The sequence below is a fragment of the Sus scrofa genome, chromosome 3 (genome assembly GCF_000003025.6).
Source record: "Sus scrofa isolate TJ Tabasco breed Duroc chromosome 3, Sscrofa11.1, whole genome shotgun sequence".
Taxonomy (NCBI): domain Eukaryota; kingdom Metazoa; phylum Chordata; class Mammalia; order Artiodactyla; family Suidae; genus Sus; species Sus scrofa.
The window spans coordinates 85,655,034-85,678,383 of NC_010445.4; the positions used below are offsets into that span (position 1 = coordinate 85,655,034).

At 38.1% G+C, this 23,350-nt stretch overlaps 1 protein-coding gene across 1 annotated transcript in view; it reads left to right on the top strand.

Moving 5' to 3' along the window:
- PPP4R3B (protein phosphatase 4 regulatory subunit 3B) overlaps window positions 1–23,350 on the top strand; it is a gene marked incomplete at its 5' end in the record, with an annotated part of 58,745 nt that overhangs the window by 4,970 nt on the left and 30,425 nt on the right. The window contains 4 exon segments of the mRNA NM_001244675.1: window positions 8,482–8,580; window positions 16,591–17,214; window positions 21,258–21,335; window positions 22,778–22,894. Coding sequence (NP_001231604.1) covers window positions 8,482–8,580; window positions 16,591–17,214; window positions 21,258–21,335; window positions 22,778–22,894 — 918 coding nt within the window.

Consider the following 23,350-nt stretch of genomic DNA (forward strand, 5'->3'; position numbering starts at 1 on the left):
AAAAAAAATAAGTTAGAATAAGTTGAGTTGAATGTCAAATAACTCAATATCAATAGGTAATCTTCGGTTCACTTCACTTTCTTACTTGCTGGGGACAATATTGAAATAGTTAATGGGAAGAAGATATACCTAACTTGAAAGAGCAAATAAACTTGTGAAATGTTTATTTGAATAAACATGTTGGAAAGAGAAGAGGATGATGCAGTGGAAATAGAATACATGTGTCTAAATTTTAAGTTACTTAGAGTCAATCCCACTTGATCTTAGGGTATATACCTTTTATATTTAATAAAATTGTGAGTTAATAGGGTTTGGGAAGTATGTATAAGGAAGGTCTCATCCTGGGTTTTATTGAGAGAAAAGATATAACAGGTGAAATAGAATAATAATAAATTAGCTGATAAAGTTCTTCAACCCAGTCCTCATAGAGAGCCAAGGAAAGCATTTCATAGATAAGGCATTAGGCATAAAATGGTTAAGTTTCTTAAATAGAGATTATACAGCAGTTATATACCAACACAAAATACTATGAAAAACAATTTTATTCCACAGACTTGGCCAGTAGAAAATTAGAGAAAGGAGAGATTTATTTGAGCCAGAATAATTGAGGAAAAATTTCACTCTCCTTGGTGGTGTCTGCTGAAGGAACTGTGATAAGAAAGGAAATAGTATACCTGATGCAGAAGGTATTAAGCCTATTTGCAGCAGAGGTTTCTTATTCGAGAGATTGGTTTGTTAAATAAAGGGGAGCCATTATAGATTCTTGAGTAGGAGCCTAACATGAAAGGAATATTGTGTTAGGGAGCAGGTGTGGCAATGTCATGAATAGTGAACCGGGAATAGGGAGGGAAACAGCTTTAGGTAGCAAGACTATTTGCAATAATTGAGATACTAGAAAATGAGAGTCATGGCTTAGCAGCTAAGGAACCCAACTAGAATCCATGTGGATGCAGATTCGATCCCTGGCCTTGCTCAATGGGTTAAGGATCTAGCGTTGCCATGAGCTGTGGTGTAGGTCGCAGACATGGGTCAGATCCTGCATTGCTGTGGCTGTGGTGTAGGCCAGAGGCTGAAGCTCCAGTTTGACCCCTAGCCTGGGAACCTCTGTACTAGGTGTGCCCCTAAAAAGCCAAAAAGAAAAGAAAATGAAAGTCTGTTCCACTGTAGTAAATGAGATTGGAAAGAAGGAGCAGAAAAAACTCCAATATATTTTCAAGAAAGTCCTGGAAGATTTGGTAAAGGATTAAATATGAAAGAAGGAATAGTAGGTCACTACTAGTGTTTTTGAGTCTTGAGACCAAGAAAATGATGGTTCCCTCCAGAAACTGGGAAGCTGAGAAGAAAGCAGGTTTACATTTATCATTAGTTCAGAGACTTGCTGTTTTGCTTTGTTTTTTAGTTTGTATAAGGATGCCTGCGGCATATGGAGGTTCCCAGGCTAGGAGTCTAATTGGAGCTGTGCGCCTACTCCAGAGCCACAGCAGCACCAGATCCGAGCCGCATCTTCAAGCCACACCAGAGCTCATGGCAACGCCGGATCCTTAACCCACTGAGCAAGGCCAGGGATCGAACCCGCAACCTCATGGTTCCTAGTTGGATTCATTTCTCCTGTGCCACAAGGGGAACTCCACTTGTTTGGGTTTTTTTTGTTTGTTTGTTTGTTTTTTGTTTTTGGTCTTTTTTGCTATTTCTTTGGGCCGCTCCCACGGCATATGGAGGTTCCCAGGCTAGGGGTCGAATCGGAGCTGCAGCCCCCGGCCTACGCCAGAGCCACAGCAACGCAGGATCCGAGCCGCGTCTGCACCCTACACCACAGCTCACGGCAACACCGGATCGTTAACCCACTGAGCAAGGGCAGGGATCGAACCCATGACCTCATGGTTCCTAGTTGGATTCGTTAACCACTGCACCACGACGGGAACTCCCACTTGTTTGTTTTTAAGTTCCTTATTTTGAATAAGTAATACATTCATATTGTCAAAAATCACTCTCCCACCCTGAACTCTGTCCATATAGTTTCCCAACAATGTTTCCAGTTTCTTGAATGTCTTTCTAGAGATTTTATATATATGTAAACAAATATGCATGCAGTTTTATATATGCATATATAATACTCCTTTTATTGGCATGAGTGGTAGCGAACTATGTTGTGCCTTTTTTTTCACTTAGCCTTTGAGAAAAAATAAATGTAAAGGTTTTAAAATTGAACACCTGGAACTAGAGATAGAATGAGAGTTTGCTCAAGAAATTCTTATTTGAGAATCATTACATGCTCTTTAACTGCAAGAGGGGATCTCCTTAGAGTATATAGAGAAAAGAACAGAGCTTAAGACTAAGTCTTGATTGTTCATATTTATTCATTCATCCAGTAATTCTTGGTTGAGTGTTACTTATGGTTTGGTTACTATCATTAGTTTGGATTTTTAAAGTGCAGTTGAAAGTTTTGTTTTGTTTTTTGTCTTTTTGTGTTTTTTAGGGCCACTCCCGCGGCATATGGAGGTTCCCAGGCTAGGGGTCTAATCGGAGCTATAGTTGCCAACCTATGCCAGAGCCATAGCAATGCAGGATTCGAGTCGCATCTTCGACTTACATCACAGCTCACAGCAATGCCAGATCCTTATCCCACTGAGCAAGGCCAGGGATCAAACCTGCAACCTCATGGTTCCTAGTCAGATTCGTTAACCATTGTACCATGACAGGAACTCTGAAAGTTTTTGAATTGTTTTCAGCAGGGGAGTGATAAAGTCTAAAACAGTAACATCAATCTGTAGAATTAAAGAGAAGCTATAACTGCGAGATTGATTGAGAAATTGTAGCGTGGTCTAAGCTAGAGATAATATTGAATCGGTTAGGGTGATGGCAATGGAGATGGAAAGAGGACAGGTAGATAGATTCGAGGTATATATTTGAGGTATATAAGATAGAATTGACAGGGCATGCTGCTGTTAGGTGCTTGGTAATCAGGAAGAGGGAAGATCCACTAAGGAGGAAGAATAAGCAGTTGGGAAGAGTAGAGCGATAAATGTGTTATCTTCAAACCAATAATTTGAACAAAATTTTGGTAAGGAGAGAAGGGCCAGTCAGCAAATGTTTTATATTCTGCCAAGAGAAAGATTGAAAGTAGTGTTTTGTTTGAAGAATGTCTACTGAGATGAAAGTAGAAATGAAAATGATCTTAATCTTACTGTATCTCCTAGTTGGTGAAATAATCCAATAAAATTGAGGATGTTGGGTTTTGCCTGAGAGCCACTGTGGAGAATGGACTAAGGAATATGTGAGAGGGAAAGAGATATATACAATTTTGTTTATTTCCCTTTGGGTGGGGGCACTCTTGCAGCCTATGGAAGTTCCCAGGCTAGGGATCAAACCCACACCACAGGATCTACCCAAGCTACTGCAGTGACAAAGCTAGATCCTTTGCCCACTGTGCCCCAGCAGAATACCAAGATGTATACAGTTTTGAATGCTGTGTTAAAATAACAGCATGAACACTTCCCTCGTGGCACAGTGGGTTGGGAATCTGGCATTGTCACTGCTGTGGCCCTGGTTACACCTGTGGCATGGGTTCAGGCCCTGGCCCAGGAACTTCAGTGTGCTACAAACGTGGCCAAAAAAATAACAGCATGGATTTGTAATGAGTAGAGTCCAGTTTGCACTTTGAACTGTAGAGACAGTGTGTATAAGTAGGGGGCATGGATGATTAGGTTGGGAAGATAGGGCATATTAATTTGTAGAAATATATTTTGGGGTTAATGGCTGGAATGGAACCAAGCAGGAATCTTTGGGAATCAGTTGAAGAGGGTTCTTTCTTTTTTAGGTTCCCTTTTATTATCATGCCACAGGGGAGGCACTTGGGAAGCAAGTGGTTAAGAACTTTTCCATCCTTTAGAATTCATTCACAGTTCTTATCGGGCATAATAACAAGAACATGGATTTATTTTAGTTTATTTTATTTTGCTCGTTAGGGCTGCGCCTGCAGCATATGGAGGTTCCTGGGCTAGGGATTAGATTGGAGCTACAGCTGCCTGACCACACCATAGCCACAGCAACACCAGGTAGATCCAAGCTGCTTCTGTGACCTACACCACAGCTCACGGCAGCACTAGATCATTTACCCACATCCTCATGGATACTGGTTGGATTTGTTTCTGCTGAGCTACAAGGGAAACTCCCAGAAGATGGGTTTAGAATTCGGTAGACACTCCTAAGTTTTTTAATTCCATTATTTCTAGCTATATAATTTTTGAACAAATTTTCTCTGAACTTCATTTTATAAATGGAGATACTACCTACCTCCTAATAGTTGTAAATTAATGTATAAAAAGTGCTTTATAGCGCATGAGCAAAATAAGATAACTATGCAGAGTAATCTTATAACAGTCCTTCTGTAGGTAGCAATGAGGAAGGAAAATTAGGCTAAATACTTTGATGAAAGTCATCAAAATAGTACACAGTGAAACTGGATGAGGCTCTGAGGTCTGAAGTCCTAATTCTAGTTCAGGGTTATTCCCATTGTACTCAAATATATCACAGATTTGGGAAAGATAAGATACTACTACTGTTGGTAATTAATGGCATCATGTCTATCTTGGACTATATGTTATGCTATACTATATTTTAAAAATCTATCAGAGAGTTTAGGTCAACTCCTATTAGGGACTACTAAAGAGTTACATGCTGCATTATTTGTCTGGTTAATCTCCCTCACTTTTAGACTTTTAAATTGATTTTGAACCTGTAAGTTGAATTCTGTAAATGAAGTATTTCTAAATTTTTTTGTCTTTTTTTTTTTTTTTTTTTTTTTTAAGAGCCGCACTTGCAGCATATAGAGGTCCCAGGCTAGGGGTTGAGTGGGAGTTGCAGACACACCACAGCCGCAGCAACTCCAGATCAAGCATCACCTGCAACCTAGACCATAGCTCACGGCAACACCATATCCTTAACCCACTGAGTGAGGCCAGGGATCATACCCGCATCCTCATGGATACTAGTCAGATTTCGTTTCCACTGAGCCACAACGGGAACTCCTCTAATTTTTTTCTTTTAAAATAAGTATTCCTTTTGAAAAATTTCTGCTTTTTCTATAGTTTGTCAGCGGTATTAGGGGCAAAGATAGATTTAGTCTGGCAAGCAGTAGGATTGCAAATATTTCATGATGGGATTTTATTCATGTTAATGAGGTGGGTCATTACCAAAGAGGGAAACTCAAACAGATAATCCATTGGTTGGTGAGACCTTTTAAAAGGAGTCAGATTCCTTTGTAAATATGTAAAAACTGGAGACACTTTCCCTAAAAGAGATGTTATGCACCAAGTTTTAAATAAAAATATAAGGTGTCTATACACCCTGGATTAAGAACCTCTGATTAAAACAGTATTAGCCTCAAGAATGTTTTCAATATATTAGATTGAAAATAACCACTTTTCATAATAAAACTACATTGTGAAAGCCTGATTCAGTAAAGGCTAAATTGTCGGGCTTGTCCAGCTCATGTCTTACTCCCATCCTGGGCTTGGACATAATCTTTTTTTTTTTCCTTCTAAGGCCCATACCAAATATAATCACCTGGGAACTTTTACTCTGACCCTTAGAATAAGGAGTTCTTATGGTTTTTGGTTTTGGTTTTGTTTTCCTCTCTGAGATAGTTAGATGTGAGGGATTTGTCATCCATTTGGGATAGATACCTAGGGAGGAAGCTGCCTACTCAGATGGTGCTCCTCTATCCTCTGTTAACCAGCTAGAGATACATTTACATCATGTTTGCAAATGTGACTTATCCAAAGAATTACCTGAGATCCTTGTTAGAAATAGATTCTTGGGCTTTACTGCAGACCTGTACCCAGGGGAGAAGCATGAAAATCTGTATTTTTAACCATCTTCCAAGGTCAGTCCTCTGCATTGAAAAAGGATTCTGAATATAAATCTGTTTAATTTCTGAGATTTTTAACTAGCTTACAGATAAAAGTTTACCATTAAGAATGGGAAGGAGACTGAGATCTCCTCTGGCCCAGCGGGTTACGGATTGGCGTTGTCACTGCAGCAACCCGGATTGTTACTGTGGCACAGATTCAGTCCCTGGCCCAGAATTTCCACATGGCTGCAAGTGCAGCCCCTCTCCCCCTCCCAAAAAAAAAGAAAGGGGAAGAAAGAACAGAAGAAAATGATGATGAACAGGGGGGCTCAGTTGGTCAGTGATCTTAATTCAGACTTGTTGCTTAGCCTCGGCTATTCTGTCATAAGATAGGTTGGTATCAAAATGGAAAGGGCCTTCGATGAGTGGATAAATGGATTTGGATTTCATTCATTCTATTGTAATCTCCAGAATGGAATGCACAATATGATCATTGAGATTTGAGAAGAAACTTGTTTATTTTATCAAAAGTTGCATTTTGCTAATATTTAATAAAGTGTAATCAAGAGTCAATAACCATGGCATTCTGAGAGGAGAGTAACATTTCCATGAGAAGTGTTCTTCACCTTGAACTTAAACTAAGCTGTAATCCTAACAAAATGAGCCAGTGCCTTAAAAAGGGTTGAAAACAATAATGTAAGTGCAAGTGAACTAGATAATGGTCAAACTGACATTTACACTCCTAGTGGAATCTGTCCACTGAGTGACAGGGCAGATACAGAGATAAAATAGATGTTACAAAAAGTTGCCCCTACCTCAAAATTCCGAAAGAATGACATTAAATATGGATTTGTTTGTCCTTTCGTTTTGGGGTGTTGCGCCCTCATGATATATTGGGTCTTAAAATTCTAATTGTGATAAGGAGTCATTAACAGTTTAAACATTTTAAAATATTATTTAATCTTTATGTAAGCCTTTTTGTAGTCTGTTTTAGTGTATGCTTTATAAAGTATGGCATACAGTTTTTAAAAGTTGAGAGATCACCATTGGTGAACCTTTTTGAGGAGGGCTCTAAGGATGTAACTCAGGAACTTAGGAAAGAATCCGGAACATGAGTGGGCGCTCTAATGCTTTAACCAGAATATATCTGTTTTTATCTTTTTTTTTTTTTTAACATGGAGATTCTTAGTAAAATATTGTTCATAAAAAAAGAGTTCTACTGGGTTTTTTGTTTGTTTATTTTGTTTTTTGTCGTTTTAGAGTCACACCCACGGCACATGGAGAGTTCCAAGCTAGGGGTCGAATTGAAGCTGCAGCTGCCGGCCTACACCACAGCCACAGCAATGCCGGATCCTTAAGCCACTGAGCAAGGCCAGAGATCAAACCCACGTCCTCATGAGTAGTAGTCAGTTTATTAACCACTGAGCCATGACGGGAACTCCAAGAGTTATACTGTTTTTTTTTAAAAAACAGTTTTCAAAACTTCTTCTGTAGATGATTGGGGCCACTGAAGGTTTTTAAAGGAAAGATTGACCTGAAAAAATTTTAGAGCAGCTGGTAGCAGACATCCTTTCCAAGAAGCATGGCAGCCAGAAGCTAGAACACAGATTTTCTCACTTACTAGCTAAGAGCTACCAAAGTATTGAAATTTAATTTTTGAAAACTTTGTCTTTATTTATCTGGTGCTCACTTCAGTTTTATTTTATTTTATTTTATTTGCTTTTTTTAGGGCCAAACCCATGGCATACGGAGATTCCCAGGCTAGGGGTTGAATTGGAGCTGTAGCTGCTAACCTACACCATTGCCACAGCAACGCAATATCTGAGCTCCATCTGCAACCTACACCACAGCTCACAGCAACACCAGATCCTTAACCCACTGAGCAAGGTATGGAACCTGCATCCTCATGGATGCTAGTCAGATTCGTTAACCACTGAGCCATTATGGGAACTTCTGGTTTTATTTTTTTTGTTAACGAGGGCATTGACACCTTTTCATCAAAGAAAATCACTTACCTGAACCTAAGGTTCTTAATTTTTCTATAGTCTAAGTTACTAAACTGTATTTTCATTTCACCATTGTTTTGTATTCCTTAATATCCTGAAAGCTTTTCTAGATTTAAAAAAGGGGGGGCAAAGATAGGGTTAAACCTTAAGATATTTCCAGCTATTAGTTAGGCTACTGGTAACGAATTGATAATCAGCTTAAAGGGAAAAATAAACTGATAGGTGGTAGGTACTTAGTGAATAGAATAGCTGACTTTCTGAAAAAAATAGAAAGTGGGTGATTAGAATGTCTTATGTGACATTTTGGCCAAGAATGCTAGACTTTGCATTAAACACTGTCACTCTTGGGAACATGAGCTAGAGCTGCTAACATGTTTTAATATTTTTTGTTTTAGAAAACTTCTCACTGTCGTTCTCAGTCCCAGAACTGTGATTTCATTGCCAGTATATTACTACATTACGGAGGATTACAAAATATAGTTATGTAATATTGTTTGAGTATACATTAATTGCTCTTATCTGAGAGCATTGCTATGCTATTTCCTGTATTCTTGATTTTTATTTATACTTTTGTTGTTATTTCTTTTCTAGCATGATGATACAGAAATCTTTGTTTTTAAACAGGATACATTAATTGTTTGGTCAGAAGCTGAAAACTATGATCTGGCACTAAGTTTTCAGGAAAAGGCTGGCTGTGATGAGATCTGGGAAAAAATTTGTCAGGTAAGGTAATTTTAATAATATTTAACTTACATTTGCATGCGTCCTTGATTTTTTTTTTTTTTAACCTAAAAGGTGTATTAGAATGTGGAAAGATAATGTCTTTGTGTGAAAATTTGATAAACTAAACTGGAAATGTGTTCTATGTTTTAAGTTTTGTTTTACCACTTTAGATTTTGATAGCATGTAATAATAATTAATACCCTACAAAATATCAAGATCTTTTTTTTTTTTTTCTTTTTTTGGTCTTTTTGCCATTTCTTGGGCCGCTCTTGCAGTATATGGAGGTTCCCAGGCTAGGGGTCGAATTGGAGCTGTAGCCACCAGCCTACGCCAGAGCCACAGCAACATGGGATCCGAGCCGTGTCTGTGACCTACACCACAGCTCACGGCAACACCGGATCCTTAACCCACTGAGCAAGGCCAGGGACCAAACCTGAAACCTCATGGTTCCTAGTCGGATTCGTTAACCACTGAGCCATGAATGTCAAGATCTTTTAACAAAAAAATAATTCTGAAATTTTTAATCTTTAATTTTTGCTCACTTAATGTTTATGGATAACAATGTGCCAGACATTAGTTATCAAAAGTGCCAATAACTTCAACTCAGAAGGAGTATAGAGGGATATAGAATAAGTTGTAATGCCAGGGTAACTGGAATTTTCTTTTTTAATTGAAGTATATATAGTTGATTTACCTTCAGGTGTACAATGGAATTTCTTTCTTCCTCCTCCCCCACCCCCCCCCCGTTTTTTAGGGTTGCACCTGAGGCATATGGACGTCCCAGGCTAGGGGTTGAATTGGAGTTAGAGCTGCTAGTCTACACCACAGCCACAGCAACATGGGATCCAAGCCTCGTTTGAGACCTACACACTGAGCGAGGCCACGAATCAGACTCATGTCCTCATGGATACTGGTCAGGTTCCTTACCACTGAGCCATGATGGGAACTCCCCACATAACATTTAGTAGTTATGTCTCCTTGGGCAAGTATTTCTTTTCTTTTTTTCTTTTTTTTTTGCTTTTTTTAGGGCCACACTTGGAGCATATGGAGTTTCCTGGGCTAGGTGTCTAATCAGAGCTACAGCTGCCGGCCACAGCCACAGCCACTCAGGATTTGAGCTGCATCTGCGACCTACACCACAGCTTATGGCAATGCCGGAACCTTGACCCACTGAGAGAGGCCAGGGATCGAACCCACAACCTCATGGTTCCTAGTTGGATTTGTTTCTGCTGTTCCACTACGGGAACTCCTCCTTGGGCAAATCTGAGCTATGACAATTAGTAATTGAAGTTTTAAATTAATCATAAAATTCATTTTTAATTACCATTTTCTATAAATGGATATCACTGGGTTTCAATAATTGCTAATATAATCTTCTGTTGTAGTGTTTTTTGACTATTGGCATTTTTACTTACATCAGCTTTTCTTGTAGGGATTCTTATCACTGAAGGTTCTTGAGTTAGTTTTATGTATCTGACCACAGTCATTTTTTTCCCTTGGTCTTCCCAGTAAGAGTACCACACAGTGTAATAAAGTGCCCACAAAAGTGTAATATGAACGTTACCATTCCTTAGAAAGCTTATTTGGCTCTAGATCATTCAACTTTTTTTTTTTTTTTTTTTTTTTTGCTGTTTAGGGCCTCACCCACGGCCTATGGAGGTTTCCAGGCTAGGGGTTCAATCAGAGCTATAGCTGCCAGCCTAAACCACAGCCACAGCAACGCAGGATCCGAATCATGTCTGTGACCTACACTATAGTTCACAGCAACGCCAGATCCTTAACCCTTTGAACGAAGCCAGGGGTTGAACCTGTAACCTCATGGTTCTTAGTTGGATTCGTTTCTGTTGCAACACAACGGGAACTCTACTGAACTTTTCTTATATGGGTGTAGATGATTTCTTTCCTATCCCATATCTTAACTATTGTAGGCATCATACATTGCTGGAGCATTATTAGTATACATGGTAGTATACATACATACTGATGAGCAGTTAAAAACATTAGTAAATATGATTGTTCTTTAATTTGTACCATATTCATAAAAATATAATCAGAATTGTATTATTAATATTTCACCTCTGTATTTTTAAACCTATGGATGGCAATGGCAAGAAGGTCTTCATTTTTTACCTTTCTTTATCTCATGTACTCTCCAAGGATTGAGATTGAATTTTATGTTTGCAAAGTCTTCTATAAAATGAGGTGTAAGATCTAAAAAAAAAAAATTCCTCTATTGCAGACTTACACATATGTAATCCATAAATTTTTGCCATTCTGTTCTTGATCCAGTAAACTTGAATCGTACATTCATCCATGAATTAGGGAGGGGAGGCAATGGTCCGTGAAAATCATGAAAACATACTGAAGGATACAGTAATTTTCAAAATGAAAAAGATTTTTTATGATAACATTTATAAGGCTGTTCAGAACATTAATAGCAGTATATGAAGACTCATCTTTTTTTATGATAAATTACTGAAACGTGATATATCATTTGTCCTCTCCTTTCAATACCAACATGGCAACTAGCACAAATTGTGTATGTACTCAGTATCTATTTGAAGAATGAATGAATAAAATAAGACAAACATCTTATTTAAAGCTAAAGTGTTGAGTTCCCGTCATGGCACAGTGGAAATGAATCCGACCGGGAACCATGAGGACCCAGGTTCAATCCCTGGCCTTGCTCAGTGGCTTAAGGATCTGGTGTGCTGTGTAGGTCGAAGACATGGCTCAGATCTGGCTGTAGGCCAGCAGCTGTGGCTCCGATTAGACCCCTAGCCTGGGAACCACAATATGCCAAAGGTACTGCCCTTAAAAGCAAAATAAAAAAAAAGAAAGAAAGAGGAGTTCCTGTCGTGGCGCAGTGGTTAACGAATCCGACTAGGAACCATGAGGTGGCGGGTTCGGTCCCTGCCCTTGCTCAGTGGGTTAACGATCCGGCGTTGCCGTGAGCTGTAGTGTAGGTTGCAGACGTGGCTCGGATCCTGCGTTACTGTGGCTCTGGCGTAGGCCGGTGGCTACGGCTCCGATTCGACCCCTGGCCTGGGAACCTCCATATGCCGCAGGAGCGGCCCTAGAAATAGCAACAACAACAACAAGAAAAGACAAAAGAAAAAAAAAAAAAAAAAAAACTGCACTGGAGCTCCCTGGTGGCCCAGCTGTTAAGGATCCGGCACTGTCACTGCTGTGGTGCGGGTTCAATGCCTGACCTGGGAACTTGGGCATGCCACGAGTGTGGCCAAAAATAAATAAATTTAAAAAAAAAAAAAAAAAGAAAGAAAGAAAAAAAGAAAACACAAGTCTACTTCTTCCTCATGCCAGTCATTTTTCATCAGCATTATATGCTGAGGAGGCTTTAATTCAGTCTCCCGATAAATTTGGTCATCAATATCAGTATTTTCATGTACATAAGGAAGTTGATTCAGTAGTGGCAATATTATACCATGTTGTGGTATATTAGTAGAGGTAACCTGAAAAGAGTCAATAGGTATTGACATATTACCAAATCCCACTCAGTCATTAACAGTTGATCCAGTTCATCATATTGCATGACAGAATGTCTCCCAGGGTGGTGTCAGCTCTGTCAAGTTGGTTTACAGACTTGCATTCAAACTTGTGTCCCAAGAGCAGTAGTAGACTTGACAGACTTTCACCCTTGGAGGCATCTGATATAATTGAGCTGGGAGAATATCATCTCTTACTCAGAGCTTTTTTTAAGGTAGCAGTGTTAAAAAAGGATTTCCCTCATTACAGTACCTATTTATTTATTCCTTTGTCTTATGTTACCATTTCTCCTTCCTGTTTGTCATTGATTTTTACCCATACTTTTCCACCTTTGGAAGGGATATTAGGTTTTGGCCACTCTGCAGGTTGTCTAGCAAGGATAATTTTTTACTACACAACTCAATACAGTACTTTTAAGATCTACTATGCATGTTGCTGAGTATACAGTTAGTTTATTGGCCCTAACTACAGTGTGGTGTTCCACAGAACCATACGTGACTTTTTTTTTTTTTTTTTTTTTTTTTTTTTTTGTCTTTTTGTCTTTTTGTCTTTTAGGGCCATACCCGTGGCATATGGAGGTTCCCAGGCTAGGGGTCCATTTGGCCTACGTCAGAGCCACAACAAAGTGGAATCTGAGCCACGTCTGCTGCCTCCACCACAGCTCATGGCAACACCAGATCCTTAACCCACGAGCGAGACCAGGGATCGAACCTGCATCCTAATGGATGCTAATCAGTTTTGTTAACCACTGAGCCACAACGGGAACTCCCGTACATGACATTTTACTTTTCAGTTCTGGGAGGTCATTGCTGACCTTTGAAAGAACAATCTCAGTAAAAAAAAATTACTCAGTCATTTCTTAACCCTTTATTTGAGAAAATAGAACTCCTTTCTGAAAGAAATGACAGCTCAAAGAGCAAAACATATCTTAAGGGAAACGATAAATAATAGAAAGGTAAAGAATCACTGGGGAGAAAGAAATTATAGAGTTAAGATAATTTGCACTATTATTGAGTATTTATTTATTTATTTTATTCTTGGCTGCACCTGAGGTATATGGAAGTTCCCAGGTCAAGGATCAAGTCCAGGCTGTACCTGCGACCTTTGCCACAGCTGCAGCAACACTGCATCCTTAACCCACTGCACACAGTGGTAGTTCTCATATTGAGCTTTTAGAAAGCAAAAAGTCACAATTACATAAGGAAGTTTTAACATCAGAATATCGTAGGGATGTTTTGTTTGAAACAGATGAAGGAAGTGGGTGAAAATAAGTTTGTGAGATGGAAAAGAAGAATGTTGGAAGGAGTTGAGTACTGCTGGCCTCTTTTTTTCAAAGGGGGGAAAAAGGTCTCTTGTGAGATTTTAAGGGGAAAATAACAGTGTTTGACACTTGAAAAGGAAAAAAAAAAAAAACAAAGCAGTAGCTGTCTGGAACTAGGATAGCAGTGTGGGAAAGAGAAGTTTTCATTGAAAATCTTACTAGTGGTGTGGACTTAACTACCATGAACCTTTGCAGCATAAAGTTGAGTGACTTTAAGAATGTTAAGGGCAGATTATGTTGTAATAACAAAATCTTAAAATTTCAGTGACTTTTCGCAATAGAAGTTTCCTTTTTTCCCTTATCTTTTAACTAGTCTTGGAGAGGAAGGGGCAGTGCTCAGCAGAGCCACTCAGGGACCCATATTGATAGCGAATACTTAAAGATTATTGCAAAGTGAGAAAGAAAGATGGTAAACAAGAGCACTGGTTTTTTAAAAGCTCTTCCCAGAAGTTAAACGTGGCATTTTTGTTCACATTTTATTGGCGAGAACAAGTCACACAGCCACATGTAACTTCATGGAAGCAGTGAACTCATGGGAAAAAGGGAAACAACCAGAAATACCTAGTAGAGAGCACTACCAACATCCAGATAGACACTGGATTTATGTGGGATTGACACATCACATTAGTTAGGGTTATATTGAGGAGAGAATCCAGGAAGCTTGTAAGAGTTAATACTAGATAACAAAGAAAGAAACATGCTATAACCTAGTGAATGGTTCTGCAGTTGTACTTTTATTCTCAAACGTGCAAACTATTCATTTGAAGTATAAGTTAAATCCTCTTGTTTCCTCTTATTCCTTCTCTCTTTTTTTTTTTTTTTTTGTCTTTTTGCTATTTCTTGGACCGCTTCCACGGCATATGGAGGTTCCCAGGCTAGAGGTCGAATCGGAGCTGTAGCCCCCGGCCTACACCAGAGCCACAGCAACGCAGGATCCGAGCCGCCTCTGCACCCTACACCACAGCTCACGGCAACGCCGGATCGTTAACCCACTGAGCAAGGGCAGGGACCGAACCCGCAACCTCATGGTTCCTAGTCGGATTCGTTAACCACGACGGGAACTCCCCTCTTATTTCTTCTTTATAACCTCTGATTCTTCCTCTTCTTTCCCCTCACACTTTGTGTCTCTTTTCTCTGGTTACTGTCAGAATCTTCTGGCTTTAACTGTAACCCTAGTACCAAATCTCTGTCTTCTGTCCTATTCTTGTTCTGGAGTAGTAGGCACATAGATTTAGTTGCCAGCCAAATATTCAAACCCCTCAAACTTAATAAATCTGAACTCTTAATAACATTCATCTCCCACATTGCCAATTTTTGTTAAGCCATAATCTTTCGAGTTCCTGTCGTGGCGCAATGGAATCGAATCTGACCAGGAACCATGGGGTTGCCGGTTTGATCCCTGTCCTTGCTGAGTGGGTTGGGGATCTGGCATTGCTGTGGGCTGTTGTGTAGGTCACAGACACGGCTTTTGTGTGGCTGTGGCTGTGGAATAGGCTGGCAGCTATAGCTGCCATTGGACCCATAGCCTGGGAACCTCCATATACCACAGGTGTGGCCCTTAAAAAAAAAAAAAAAAGAAGAAGCCATAATCTTCCTATTGACAATTTTAAAACTATAGGGTCAAAAAAAAAAAAAAAACACCACCACACACCAAAACTGCAAGGTCATTGTGATTCCTTCTTTTGTAGCTATCTCTCATCTGTCCGAACATCACTATCCAAACCGAGTTGTTCATGTAGACTTTGGAATAACACCCTAATTTATCTATATTCTCGAATTTATCTCATGCAACTGATGCCAGGTTAATTTTCTCAAGAACAGTGCTACACATTCACTTCCCTGAACAGTAATCCTGATGTTAGCTTGACTTTTCGTGATCTGGCTTCAATCTGCATTTACATTTTTGCTGTTTCCCATATGCACATCACATATTTCTGTCTTTCTGGCTCTGTGCTGTACCTCTTTGAGTATGTTTATCTCCTGTCTGAATCTTAGATATCTTTGAAGCCCCACTTAAGATCTCAAATGCCTCTGCTTTTATGATTCCTGCCTTTATAGTCTCTGCTCACCCTCACCCCAGAAGCCGAAAACAATTTTTCTTTCTCTGAGTTTCCAAGGCATTTTGTCTGAACTGCTGTTATGATCTTGTCATTTATGTTTTCTCTTTATGTGTTGTCTCCCCTAAGCCCTGCTACTCGGCTGAGAATTCAGAAGTACTCTCATCCTTCTGGGGGGAAAAAAAGTATCTTGTATACATCAGTATTCTTATCTACTTTTTTCTCTTAAGTTCTCAGATCTTTTTTCATGTGTTTCTTTGGTGGATATAGAAACTTGGGGAGCTTTTTCTACTCAGGATATTTGGCATGTTGTAAGAGGGAAAAGAAAGGATAATTTTACTCTTGCATTAGGAATTAGAAAAATTTATGAAAAGTAAGGTTCTAAACATTTTTTAATGTGAGAGTAATTCATTTGAGAAAATTTGTTATAAATTAGCCATGCTTTTCTTGAGCTATCAACCCGAATCATAAAACAGTTCTTTATTCATTATGTTGTGATTTTTATGTAGATAATAGAACTTGGAGGATTTATCATGGATGTTAAATGAATGCCAGTTTTTTAAATAGACTTTGTTTATAAACCTGTTCATTGGTTTTAGGCTCATAGCAAAAGAAAGTATTTTTACAAAAGTGAATTTCAGAAGTGTTATGAGGACATCTTATTTCCCTACTCTTGAATATACAAGGAGTTGGATTTTAATTTGGTTTGAATCAATAGTGTCCTTGTTAAGCCCAGTGTGATGGTAATTTAAGTCATAGGTAGCGATTTTGGAGATCAACAGAAGAGTTACTTTCTGCAAAATTCACTGTGCTGGTTAGAGTGAATTTTTAAAGTAATTCACATGGTTATTACATATTTTAATATCAAACCAACATAGCAATAGCTGAAATATTCAGATTGTTAGAGATCAGAGTTAACCTCAAGTTTTACTTTGGGAGATTTAGAGGTGAAACCATCTGCAGTCATTAACTTAAGACTCAAATAATTGGCTGTAAACTATTTGTATTTTCCCCCTCTAGACTTCACTTTTTTTTTTACTTGTATTCAGTGGTCAGTGATTTGATTTCCAAAATTTTGAATTCTTTTGTATTTTAAGGTAACCAGCTGTACTTGGATATTTTTAGGTTCAAGGTAAGGATCCATCAGTGGAAGTCACACAGGACCTCATTGATGAATCAGAAGAAGAACGATTTGAAGAAATGCCTGAAACCAGTCATATGATTGACTTACCCACATGTGAACTCAATAAACTTGAAGAGATTGCTGACTTAGTTACCTCAGTTCTCTCCTCACCTATCCGTAGGGAAAAGCTGGCTCTGGCCTTGGAAAATGAAGGCTATATTAAAAAACTACTGCAGCTCTTCCAAGCTTGTGAGAACCTAGAAAACACTGAAGGCTTACACCATTTGTATGAAATTATTAGAGGAATCTTATTCCTAAATAAGGCAACTCTGTTTGAGGTAATGTTTTCTGATGAGTGTATCATGGATGTCGTGGGATGCCTTGAATATGACCCTGCGTTGGCTCAGCCAAAAAGACACAGAGAATTCTTGACCAAAACTGCAAAGTTTAAGGAAGTTATACCAATAACAGACTCTGAACTAAGGCAAAAAATACATCAGACTTACAGGGTACAGTACATTCAGGACATCATTTTGCCTACGCCATCAGTTTTTGAAGAGAATTTTCTTTCTACTCTTACGTCTTTTATTTTTTTCAACAAAGTTGAGATAGTCAGCATGTTGCAGGTAAGTAAACTAGAGATGTTCTTCATAATTCTGTTTTCAGATATTTAGTTCCCTTAATAGTTAAAGCTGGTGTTCATGATGTTTTTCCACATACCCATCTCTCTAACTAGTATACATATCTGTTGCTTCTTAAATAAGTATTAACCTGCTGTTGCATAAATTACATAGGGCAAGTGGAAATATTATCTAACTGGACCAAAGTAAAGTAGTACAAAGGTATAACAACATAAGGCATAACACCTAGCCTAGTTAGGTTAATTGAGAAATTATATGAAAGTACTTAGTGTGGTCACTGGCTCCTAGGATATACTCTAATACATATTGAGATTATCTTAAGCATGATAGGGACATCAGATTTTAGTTAACCTGAATTTTCTACGTAATTGCAGATCAAAATCCCTTGTGTCCAGAAATGAGAAATATAGTTTAAAATGTTGTGTAGGAGTTCCCATCATGGCTCAGCAGTTAGTGAACTCAATCCATGAGGATGCCAGCTCGATCCCTGGACTCGCTCATTGGGTTAAGGACCTGGAGTTGCCGTGAGCTGTGGTGTAGGATCAGATCCTGCATTGCTGTGGCTCCGTGTAGGCCAGCGGCTACAGTTCCTATTGGACCCCTAGCCTAGGAACCTCCATATGCCGTGGGTGTGGCCCTTAAAGACAAAAAAGACCAAAAAGATTTTAAAAATAAATAAAATGTTTTATAAATTGGAGTTCCCATTGTGGTTTAATGGAAACAAATTGACTGGTAACCATGAGGTTGTGGGTTTGATCCCTGGCCTTGCTCAGTGGGTTAAGGATCCGGCATTGCCGTGAGCAGTGGTGTATGTCGCAGACACGGCTCGGATCCTACATTGCTATGGCTGTGGTGTAGGCCGGCAGCTATAGCTCCTATTCGGCCCCTCGCCTGGGAACCTCCATATGCCACGGGTGCGGGCCTAAAAAGCAAAAAGAAAATAAATGTTTTGTAAATTCCAAAAAGCCAGTAATTTGAGGTTATCTCCACACAAATAGCTTCAGATTAAGATCCTTTTCAGAACAAGAGGTTTTAACTTTTCCCTGCACTAGAAATGTACACTAGAAATGAGACACGTATCTCAAATATTGACGTTTTAACATTTTACATAAATTTTCACTATTCCATTTTGGTAAGAGTTGAGTTAAAAAATAAACTCAGGAAGTTCCCACTGTGGTTCAGTGGGTTAAGAACCAGACTAGTATCCATTCATGAGGATGTAGGTTCGATACCTGGCCTTGCTCAGTGGGTTAAGGATCCGGCATTGCCACGACCTGTGGTGTAGGTTGCGGACAAGGCTCAAGTCTGGCACTGCTGTGGTTGTGGCATAGCCCAGCAGTTGCAGCTCTTGATTCAACCCCTAGCCCAGATCCTTCCATATCCCACAGCTATTGCCCTAAAAAGAAAGAAAAAAAGTTTTAAAAATAAAAACAAACCCAGTAAAATCAGTGGTTAATTACTTTTTTGGATTTTTTAAGATTTCAGCACTGAAAGATAAATTTCTAACCTTTCATCCCAATTGTAATTAATATATAAAACCTTCTAGTACCATTAAGAAAATAACTTTGCAGTAATATGGTTTTGTTTTAGAGGGTTTTGGGGACTCAAGGTGTAGGATTTAAATACATACTAAATTTTATGTCACTGAATTTGTCCCATTCTAATTTGTGTGTGTATTTTGCTTTGGTTTGTTTCATAATTTTCAACTACTTAGGAATCTGTCCCATAGTTTATTTTATGTTGTGAAAGTGACAAAAACCTTGTTATGCTGGAGAGACCAGGACTCTAAACCCATCTCTGTCACCAGCTAGCTTCAGATAAATCCATTCTTTGGGCCTCAGTCTCATGAAATTTAAGATTGGTCTAGGCAGTCTCTAGGTAATTTCCTAAAGCCCGATCTGATTCTAAATTTCTGTGTATACATGATTCTAAAAATAGTGCATGAGTCTTGGGTTTTGGATTTTGATTTTGTTTGTGTGCTCGTATTTACATTTATTACAAAGAAAAAAGTTTGCTTTCAGACTTTTTAGGATCAGCTTTTCCCCATAAGGTTTTGTTATTCATAATACCACTCGCACACAATCTGATTTATTTAAAGCTCTTAAAATGGAAAAGAAAAACTAAAGTGATCTAAATAAACTGGTTTAATTACTTGAAGAACTAGGGGTCTAGGGGAAATTTTCCAGCTATACTTAATGATAGGCTTTAGGCTTTCAATCAGTTGCTCCCTTAGTACATACATTGGAACAAAATACATGTAGAATATTATCAGAAATGTTAGAAATCAGGGAAAATATACTGAGAATCACAAGGCATTCTCTTAGCAGACTATAATACTTGAAATTGCCTCTGTAATAGTTTATGCAGTTCTAGCTGTCAGTACACAAATAATCAGTCACATGAGGAGAATTTAAATGGTAAGTTTTATTTGTCAAAGAGAATTATTTTCCTAGGAAAGTATTCTGAAAAAGTTAAAAATCTTTAGACAAAAGAGGAAGATTTAATCTGGGAGTGATGCAGAAAGATAAAAATTTTAAAAGGTTTGAGTAGAGTTAAATGTGTACTTAACAAAACCTAAAATACTGAGATAAAAAGTATTTGGAAAAAGTGATTTGAGGGATAAGTAAAGGGTTTATGCTCTTTTAGAAGATGGATGGTTCAGGTCCAAAAGGAATCAAGGAAATAACAAACACTGTTCTTTTTTTTGTTGTTTTTTGTTTTTATTTTTTTAGGGCCACACCCATCACATATGGAAGTTCCCAGGCTAGGGGTTGAATTGAAACTGCAGCTGCCAGCCTGTGCCACAGCAGCATGGGGTCCAAGCCACATCTGTGACCTACACCACAGCTCAGAGCAATGCCAGATACTTAACCACTGAGTGGGACCAGGGATTGAGGCATGTCCTCATGGATACTGGTTGGGTTCTTCACCACTGAGCCACAATGGGAACTCCAGGAACACTATTCTGAGTCAAATAGTGAAAGAGGTTATCTATCAGTGATGTGTCTTTGAACAGTACCTAAGGATGTTAAACAGAGTATATCATATTCTATGATCATACATAGTGCTTTTCGTTTTTACTTTTTCATATATGCTCAACCTTGTTTCAGAAAGGCTCTTAAGGAATTGATAACACTTCATGGATGATTCACAGTAAAAAAAGGGGGCAGGTATTTGAGCTATATCTTTTATATGACATGGTTTGATTTTATTACCAACCATGCATGTATACTATTACAGATATTTTTAGGACATGCTACTTTAAATTGTCAAATTATTTTTCATAAAAGTGAATTTTGAAGATTACTGAAACTTAAAAGCATAACTTTCTTTTAGCACGTTTTGATGGAAGTCTTCTCTAGAGTGATTTTCAATGTCAGGCACCCATAATGATAGAAAATTGGAAAATATAGATGAGGAAAAAAGAAAATCACTCATAACCTATCACCAAAAGATAATCAAAATTAACTTTTGTAATCTTATCACTACCAGATAAGTCTTCTTTAATGCCTTCCCTCATTTTTCTAATCTGCTGCTAACAAATAATGAGATCTTCAAACTTGCTTGAATTGTTTAAATTAAACATAAATAAATAGACCTAAAATAAATAGTTCCCTGAAAAAGAGTTTTCAGGCATGACCTCTAGAACATGTTTTGTTTTGTTTTGTTTTGTTTGGCCATGCCCATGGCATGTGAAAATTCCCGGGCCAGGGAACCAACCTGCACCATAGCAATGACAGTGCCGAATCCTTAACCACTAGGCCACCAGAGAGCTCCTATTTTTTGCTTTTCAACCTTTATAGTTGAGGTTTCTGGTTAAATGAGGTATTAATATATATATGTAACTAATATTGAATGGTGTAGTCAAGTTTTAAAAATTATAACATGAACATACCTGGAATTTTTGGTTTCATATTGAAATTGCTCTTAGGTTTTCAGCTACTTTTATTGTAATTTGTGAAATCATATAAATGAGCATAACTTTATACTTTTGTTAATATTTATAGTAATTATTTCTTCTCATGTAGGAAGATGAGAAGTTTTTGTCTGAAGTTTTTGCACAATTAACAGATGAGGCCACAGATGATGATAAACGACGTGAACTGGTAGGTTATTTATTATCAAAATTCAGACCCTTAAAGAGCACTTACTCTTTTGACATATGCATCTTTTAATATTGAACTTTTGAATATAAGAGAAAAAATTTGTTTTTTTGGCCATGGCATGCGGAAGTTCCCAGGTCAGGATTCAAACCTAAGCCACAGCAGTGACAACACTGGATCCTTAACTGCTAGACCACTGGGAACTCCTGAAAAAAAATTTATGGTTAGTATGAAGGGTACATACAGATGCCCCTTGGGCAACATAGGTTTGAAGTGTGTGGGTCCACTTATACACATATTTTTTTCAGTAGTAATACTGCAGTACTACACAATCCTAGGTCAGATGAGGAACTGCTGATACAAAGGGCCTACTATAATGTTACCCATGAGTTTTTGACTTGGAGAGTGGTGCGCCAAACCCTGCATTTTTCAAGGGTAAACTATATTTAAATTATATTGTAAAACAGTCATTCTCAGAGTTCCTGAAACTTACTGTTTTTGTGTCTTAGAAATTTTTAGAGATGTTTTTATGTGGTTCTCTCGTCTCCAGTGACGAAATTTGTGCCTTATAAATCACAAAATCAGATATGTGGTTTATGTTAGTAGAGAACCACAAACTCATGTATTTTTATTATGGTTGTAGATGTATTATTGAGATGTTTTTCTTTGTAAACAAGAGATAAGGAGAATCCTTCTTGAATAAATGAATGGTAAATACTTTGGTTCTTGGAAATGTTTTTCTTCTTTCAGCTGTGTTAATAATCACTTTTTCAAGGTATAAACCATGCTTTGGGGTAAGAGAATAGTGATTACTATTTACCAGAAGTTTGTAATTTTTTGAAATATTATAATCAGACACTTGGGTTTTAAGAAGTAATGAAGGTTTGCTGACTTAAAATCCACCCAGTCATCTTTGATATAATTATTTATTAATAGTCTACTCAGTCCTCATTTATAAAATTAGTCCTATATTCAAGGATATCACTAAAGTTCTTTACAATAATTAAAAATTGAATTGTGCTTTATGAGGGCTCCCTGGGAACCTAGCCACTGTTTACTCTACCATGGTTTCTGTGTTCTTTAGGTTTTGAGGAGCCAGGATACCCTGAAAAGTCAAAGGTCCTTGACAAGGGTTAATTCCACTCTGTGGTAGATCACATTACAATTTGCCCCAAGGTTACTTTAAGTTCCCCAGCTAGGGGTCTAATCATAGCTCCAACTGCCCTCCTAAGCCACAAGCACAACAACGCCAGATCTGAGCCAGGAGCCACAACCCCACACCATAGCTCACAGAAATGCCTGATCCTTAACCCACCGAGTGAGGCCAGGGATCAGACCCACATCCTCATGGATACCAGTTGGTTCGTTATCGCTGAGCCACAACGGGATCTCCAAGGTTACTTTTAATGTGTGTCAACTTCTCACTATACTTTCTAACATTGCAGGTTAATTTTTTCAAGGAATTTTGTGCATTTTCTCAGACATTACAACCTCAAAACAGGGATGCATTTTTCAAAACTTTGGCAAAGCTGGGAATTCTTCCTGCTCTTGAAATTGTAATGGTAATTATATAGCTTCTTTTAGTGTTTTTGAAATTGTTCATTTCTAATAGATTTATATTATGGATGGGAAATTATTTATCATAGTAATGCATATTGAATTTTGTAATTTAGGTTATGATTCACTTCACAGTGAATCAAAATATCTCTTCAGATGTGATTAACTTAAATTTATAATATTAATATGTGATTTATATAATATGGCTTCAAGTGAATAAAAATCCCACGTTTTTACAAGATGATTATCTCTTCTGTAACAAAATTAAGTATATTTCATAAAAACTAATAAAGTACTTCCCTTTTATTTCACAAAAACTAATAAAGTGGTGTGAGGGCGGTCTGGACCATGGGGGGCTTGTGTTGCAATATGGGATTAAAGGAGTGAGTCTCATACTTTGTTTATATGAGTTTTATCCATTGGCATTTATTGTATGAAAAATTAAAACTGAGGAAGTTTTA